The sequence below is a fragment of the Nicotiana attenuata genome, chromosome 6, assembly GCF_001879085.1.
Source record: "Nicotiana attenuata strain UT chromosome 6, NIATTr2, whole genome shotgun sequence".
Lineage (NCBI taxonomy): Eukaryota > Viridiplantae > Streptophyta > Magnoliopsida > Solanales > Solanaceae > Nicotiana > Nicotiana attenuata.
Genome location: NC_031994.1, coordinates 90,651,071 through 90,658,601, shown reverse-complemented (window position 1 = coordinate 90,658,601; position 7,531 = coordinate 90,651,071). Strand labels below are relative to the sequence as shown.

Sequence of the window (7,531 nt, the reverse complement as noted above, 5' to 3'; positions counted from 1 at the left end):
TGCACAAATGTATCTTGCTATTACTATAAGCATGATAATGTGATAGCGAGAATTTTCAAGGTGCAACATATTCATTGGAGTTAATATGGCTGATTTATTCACTAAATCTCTCCCGATATCTACCTTCAAGAGGCTAGTGCACAAGATTGGGATGCGAAGGCTCAAAGATGTGAATTGATGCTCTCATCAGGGGGAGTTAATACCCGTTGTACTCTTTTTCCCTTACAAAGTTTTGTCCCACTGAGTTTTCCTTGCAAGGTTTTTAATGAGGCAACCAAAAGGCGTATTGTTAGATATGTGTACTCTTTTTCCTTCTCTAGAATTTTTTTTTTCCACTGAGTTTTATTTTAGTTAAGATTTTAACGAGGCACATTATCTGTTGAATAGACATTCAAGCGGGAGTGTTATAAATAGAATTGTATTTATGGTGAATGTCTATATTTAGAGAGATTCTAGGGTTCATTGCTTGGTGGCTAAGTTACCCTCTCCCTATAAATAGACGGTTTTATTCTATTATAATTCATCCAATATCAATAAGAATTCTCTCTCTACTTTTCTCTGCAATATTGTTTTTCTACTTTTATTGTTTTATAATAATTAGTGCAGTTTAGCCGGTTATGTTCTACTACCAAATAAGTACCAATTAACAAAACAGCTGAAACTCCATCATAAATCAGTACCTAATATATTTTTAGGTTATTAATCATGTTTTAGTGTAACAAATAATATACAAGGAGTTATATAAAAACTAAACTCATTTATCACATTACTAGAGACTAGAGTTATATATGCAAATCAGTAGGTGAAAGTGCCGCCGTACGGCCGTCCAGAGGCCGTCAACAACCCCATTCCGGCATATTGCGGTAGGTGAAAATCATTATGTGGAATAAGTAGGCGTTTGGACATAAGAATTGTAAAATTTTTTAAAAAAAAGTGATTTTTTTTAAGTGAAAATGGTATTTGAAATTAGAGTTGTGTTTGGACATGAATATTATTTTGGGTTGTTTGAAGTTTTGTGAGTGATCTGAGTGAAAATTTTGAAAAAAAGCTTTTTGAAAATTTTTAAATTTTCGAAAAATTCCAAAATGCATTTTCAAGTGAAAATTGAAAATTGAAAATTTTATGAATAAATAAACGCTTATTTCGAAAAAAAGGGAAATTTTATTGGGAAAAAAAAATTTCAACGGGGTCTAAGTCTACATTTTGAAAGGTCAACTTTGAGTACCCCCTCCCCCACCCTTCCCCACCATCTAACTATTGGACCCCATTCCCCTTTCAGAAAAACCACTTTCACCAACCAAACCTCTTCATATTCTCACATTTCTGATATCCCAAAGATAATAGAATTTTTTTTTTTCCATAAAACTGCCCCTAAACAACTTTAAATACCAATCAAGTCCTTCTCACCAACTCCCTCGTTTGGCTTCACGTCTTCACAACAACAGATACTCGTATTTATATTCAACCTTTGATAATTCATCTTCAGGACACCTAAAAGTCTAAATACTTTTATTTGCTCTTAGCGTATCCATTTTTTCAAACTCCTTTTGCCGATGGAGAAAGATACAAAACACGGCGATATAATTTTCCGATCAAAACTCCCTGATATATACATCCCTAATCACCTTCCTTTACATTCCTACTGTTTCGAAAACATTTCCGAGTTCAGTTCTCGTCCTTGTTTAATCAATGGAGCCAACAAACAAATTTATACGTATGCTGATGTTGAACTCAATTCAAGAAAAGTTGCAGCTGGCCTTCACAAGCAAGGGATTCAACAAAAAGATACAATCATGATCCTATTGCCTAACTCCCCAGAATTTGTGTTTGCTTTCATTGGTGCATCGTACCTTGGAGCTATTTCTACAATGGCCAATCCTTTGTTTACTCCTGCTGAGGTTGTGAAGCAAGCCAAGGCTTCTAGTGCTAAGATCATTGTCACACAAGCGTGTCATGTTAACAAAGTGAAAGATTATGCATTTGAGAATGATGTGAAGATCATATGCATCGACTCCGCCCCGGAGGGCTGTCTCCATTTCTCCGTGCTAACTCAGGCCGATGAGCACGATATTCCGGAGGTTAGTGAAAAATTCTGTGACCGGCCATCTCATTTAAAAGTTTAAGATATTAGCTAGGAAAGAACATTTTTAGTTAATTATATTATATTATGTCTCAAGAGGCACCTCAGGTGCGAGGTTGATTGGCCAAACACATTAAAATATTTTTGTTTTTAGGGTTACGGTGAAATTTGAACTCTGGATCTCTATTTGCTCTGATACTATGTTGAAAAGAACGTTTTTAGTTACTTAATTATAATATGTCTCAACAGATAGAAATCCAACCCGACGATGTGGTGGCGTTGCCGTACTCCTCCGGGACGACGGGATTACCTAAAGGAGTGATGTTGACGCACAAGGGACTTGTCACAAGCTTGGCACAACAAGTTGATGGTGAAAATCCGAATTTGTATATCCATAGCGAGGACGTGATGCTTTGTGTGTTGCCCTTATTTCATATCTATTCCCTCAACTCCGTTTTGCTTTGTGGATTAAGGGTTGGAGCAGCGATTTTGATTATGCAGAAATTTGATATTGTTCCGTTCTTGGAGTTGATACAAAGTTACAAGGTGACAATAGGGCCGTTTGTACCACCTATTGTTTTGGCCATTGCTAAGAGTCCTATGGTTGATGATTATGATCTTTCATCAGTAAGAACTGTCATGTCTGGGGCTGCACCATTAGGAAAGGAGCTTGAAGATACTGTTCGAGCCAAATTTCCTAATGCTAAACTTGGTCAGGTAAGATTCTCATTTCCTAGCCAAATCTTACCTATCTTTATAAGGGCAGCGTGGTGCACAAAGCATCTTGCATTTACGCAGAGTCCATCCATAGGGGTGTGATATAGATAGCTACCCTAATGCAAGCATTAGCGACTGCTTTCACGGCTCGAACCCGTGACCTAGAAGTCATACGGAGACAACTTTACCGTTGTTCCAAGGCTCCCTTTCAAAATCAAACCTATCTTGACTGGCGTTTTCGTCTTCATATAGTATTAGTTGATTTCCATGTTACTTAATCAAAAGTCAGATCTCAATGCACATGGTTGCTTAAATGCTGAATATTCTTACATTAATATAGAGATTAAGTATTTCACATGTAAGGCTTTTCGTCCAGATCACTAACTAGCACAACACGTCTTATGTTTTTCTTATTTTAGAATTTTCTAATATTTTCCTACACATTTCCTTGTGGTTGGTAAACGTCTAATCTCAAATTGCTGAGAAAATGCCATCAATTAGAAAATATTGCAAATAAAGCAACTGCACTTTTCTTAGAAATGTATACTAATAGCACTTGCCACATGGAAATGAATAATGATTGTACTTTTTTGTCCATATATATAATAATAATTTAAGACACATAAGATAGTGATTTCTCGACTCATATACAAAGGCACTTGGTTAATATTAGTAATTATCAAATACATGAAAAATAATATCGATTGATGTGATAATTGCTTTAAAATTTATAGGGTTATGGTATGACAGAAGCTGGACCAGTGTTGGCAATGTGCTTGGCATTTGCAAAAGAACCCTTTGAAATAAAATCAGGGGCATGTGGAACAGTTGTGAGAAATGCTGAAATGAAAATTGTGGATCCTGAAACTGGTAATTCTCTTCCCAGGAATCAATCTGGAGAAATTTGCATTAGAGGAGACCAAATCATGAAAGGTACGTATTACTATATTTAAATTAATAATTTAACTCATATATAGTAGCAGTGTAAAATAATTTATACGTATTAATAAAATTTAACATGTTATAGCAATTGTTGCGTACTCTTAAGTCCTTTAGAACGCGGGTATATTTATAAAATTAAACCTTTTTAATAAACCAACTTTTTGGATCGGCACATTTTCGGATTAATTTAATTAAGATTGATTAATTTTAAATTAGGCATTTGTCACTACCTCATGTCATATTCATATATATATATATATATATATATATATATATATATATATATATATATATATATATATATATATATATACCAACAAGCATAACTCCTTTTTAGTATATACCAACAAGCATTCCACTGTTAGGTGACAAAACCTAGTAACAAAAAAGAATACGACATTTATGAGTAAGAGAATATACGAACTACAGAAAAGTACACAAATACTATGTCAGAAACCTAGTGATATTCATGTATATTTATTTGCCTTTCTTTTTGGTATGTCTCTTTTCTTGAAATATATGGAACTGATCTCGTCCCTCAAAATTCTTGGGCAGTAGAGCTATAAACAACATAAAATAATGAAAACAAAATTACACTCCCTTTTTGAGGTTTATCGTAAATGTTGGTGGAGTTTTGAGTTTAATGAGTTGGAGGATTCAAATATTGGTCATTTTACGTGACTCGTCCCATTTGGTAAACCGTCAATTTTATTGTGAGTTTGACACCCATTATCTACTCCTTTTCCAATAGAAAATTGAAAAATAATATGTAACCTACATTCATCCACAAAAACTTTAAAGGGAACCAATATCTGACATCCACACATAGCTTTATCTTCTTGTAGTGCTCAACTCATTTCTCCTTGTTCTCATTTTAAAACGATACAATTATTAAATATTTATAAATATTTAATTGTGAACCCAGTTATTATTACATATTACTCTAAAATTACCATAAATCTCAAATCTTAGATTCGCGTCTGATGACACCCTTCATTCAAGGTGTCTCCACCATTGATTATAGATTTGGTGCAACTAATCCATGTGTATGGCACTACTTAATTACGACAATAAGCTCGAGCGTTTTAGGTATTCCTATTATTAAAGAGTCACAAGAGTTGAACTACGTGTGCCTACACGGTGCAAACTATAGGGTAGTATCGTAAAATAGGCTACCAAAAAAAAATAAAAAATGTAGACTACCATCTTTTACCTGCTGAAAATTTGTGGGCCAATAGCACAACATACCTGAGCACATGAACATGGATCTATTGACCCTTCCACTAAAAATATTCAATCACTTATCATGTACAATGGTGGATCTATTGATTTTTTTTCTCCTTTTTTGGCTCAATATCTTTACCTACCAATTCTAATGCTCAACCAAGTCATCAAAACTATTGCCTACATTAAATGAATCATTCTTTTAATTCTTTGTAGATCTTAGATTTAATGTAGTAAAATTGTTGATTAGGTAAGATATGATGATGCTTCAGCTTACCAGAGACATGATTCTTGATAGGAGGGTGTGAATGTCGAGAATTACGATAAATGGTTTAATAAATAGTCGATCACTTTTCTTTTCAGTACCAGTAGTATTAGTATAGTCTTGTATTTTCTTATTTGAAGATTTCTATTATTAATTGTTGTGTCTTTCTCTTTGATTTTTTACGATCGTACTGTTGTTACTGCTTTTTCTCTTTAGCATCTTTTTTTGAGCCGAGGATCTATCGGAAACAATCTTTTACCTTCTTAATTAGGGATAAGGTCTGCGTATACATTACTCTTCCCAGACCCCACTTATGATATTATACTGGACTTAATGTTGTTGTTGGTGTGAAATTAAAATTGTCAAACTAATTAATATTCTATACGCATGCAGGCTACCTGAATGATCCAGAGGCCACAGCAAGAACAATAGACAAAGAAGGATGGTTATATACAGGTGACATTGGCTACATTGATGATGACGACGAGCTTTTTATTGTGGATCGATTGAAGGAACTAATTAAATACAAAGGATTTCAAGTTGCACCTGCTGAGCTCGAAGCCCTCCTTCTCAACCATCCCAACATTTCTGATGCTGCTGTTGTTCCGTAAGTCTCACTAATTTTGTATTGTATTTTTTTTTTATGTGCTAAGTACTTAATAACATAGGTGGAATCAAGATTTGAGTTTATAGGTTTCAATGACAACCTCAAGATTAGTACAATAGTAACTTAGTTCACAGTCAAATATTTATTAGAAATAGAAGGCTTGAACAAAAACTACTGAATTGATCACGTGAATCACTGTAACTTATAGTCTAGGTTCGCCCCTGCTTATTAAGGCAAACATTTTAATGCAGCGACGACGTACTATTTAAATTCTGATAATCTCTGAACTGTTTCCATTCCACAGCATGAAAGACGAGCAAGCGGGAGAAGTTCCAGTGGCTTTTGTTGTTAGATCCAATGAATCCACCATTACCGAAGATGAAGTCAAGGATTTTATTTCAAAGCAGGTAAGTTTCATTACATTCATTTTCATTTTATAAATTCTTTTAATTTCATTTGACAAAAGAAAATGGGATTATTTCCTTCCTAAAAATAAATTAGCTCAAATACTGAGCTAATTTATTTTTATTTAGTCTTCAAGGTATAATCACTAAGAGGCCAAGTTATGAACTGGAGTATCATTTACTCCATTTCGAAATTTACTGGTCTCAAAAAAATTGGTAGAAATGACATCAGGTAGCCACTCTAAAGGGCTGCTATTTACGAATTAGCCAGTACGTCATGAATTTCAGTTTTTCAATTCAATTTTTTAGGACAAAAATATTCTGAGTTATCATGAAGTTAAGATTTTTAGTTTAAATTTTTAGGACAAATAAGTACCGGCTAACCTTTAAATATCATCCGTGAGAATAGCTATCTGTGCACTTTACCCAAAAAACTTTTATTCAGTAGAATTTCCTTTAATCTCATGTTAATAACTACTCTCTCCGTTCAAATTTACTTATCCATTGTACTAAAAATAAATGTCTACTTTTACTTGTCCAGTTTGGAAAACCAATACCATCTTATACCTATTTTACCTTTAGTTTTTCAATTATAATCTTTAAGGTTGACAAAAGTAAACTTGAACGGAGGGAATATTACGATTTAATCAGGTTCATTTTACTTATCCTAGATGAGTTAAAAAAGTTCATATTTTAAATGGCATTTCCAGGTGATATTTTATAAGAGGATAAAGCGGGTATTTTTCGTGGATGCTGTTCCTAAATCTCCATCTGGCAAAATCCTTCGAAAAGATTTGAGAGCTAAACTGGCTACTGGGCTTCCAAATTAATACTTTCAGCTTCAGCTTTAATAGTGGCAATAACTATAACCAGTTCGCCATTGAAGACAATTTATTTTTTATTAAAAAGTTACATAATATGTTCTTTGGATTGTACCTTCAACTACGTGCCTCTTCGGTCAGAATTAATTAACCGAATTGGCAAAAGGAGGAAAATGTATGTACATTTGACTGTAAGGACTTCAATTTTTTAAATGTCTTTTTGGTATTATTTATTCATATCTTGCATTTACTGGTGAAATTTTTAAGTTCTTTCCACCATAAACCCCCTTGAATGCATGCGTGTTTATTTACTCGAGTAGTAGATTAAAAGAACATTGGGGTAACTTTTTCCAATAGAAAATTTTCTCTCTAGGAAAATATTCTCCTGCTTCTCACTGCACTTTTCCAGAGTTAGGACGGATCAAAATCGAACCGTAATCGTTAACTTAATCGAATCGATGGCTTATTGGC

At 33.8% G+C, this 7,531-nt stretch overlaps 1 protein-coding gene across 1 annotated transcript; it reads left to right on the top strand.

Moving 5' to 3' along the window:
* Positions 1,447-7,297, top strand: LOC109227440 (4-coumarate--CoA ligase 2). Its single transcript, XM_019392607.1, has 6 exons — positions 1,447-2,078; positions 2,330-2,797; positions 3,532-3,730; positions 5,622-5,835; positions 6,140-6,242; positions 6,950-7,297. The coding sequence occupies exons 1-6, from the start codon at positions 1,554-1,556 to the stop codon at positions 7,067-7,069; spliced, it is 1,629 nt and encodes a 542-aa protein (XP_019248152.1). The 5' UTR covers positions 1,447-1,553; the 3' UTR covers positions 7,070-7,297.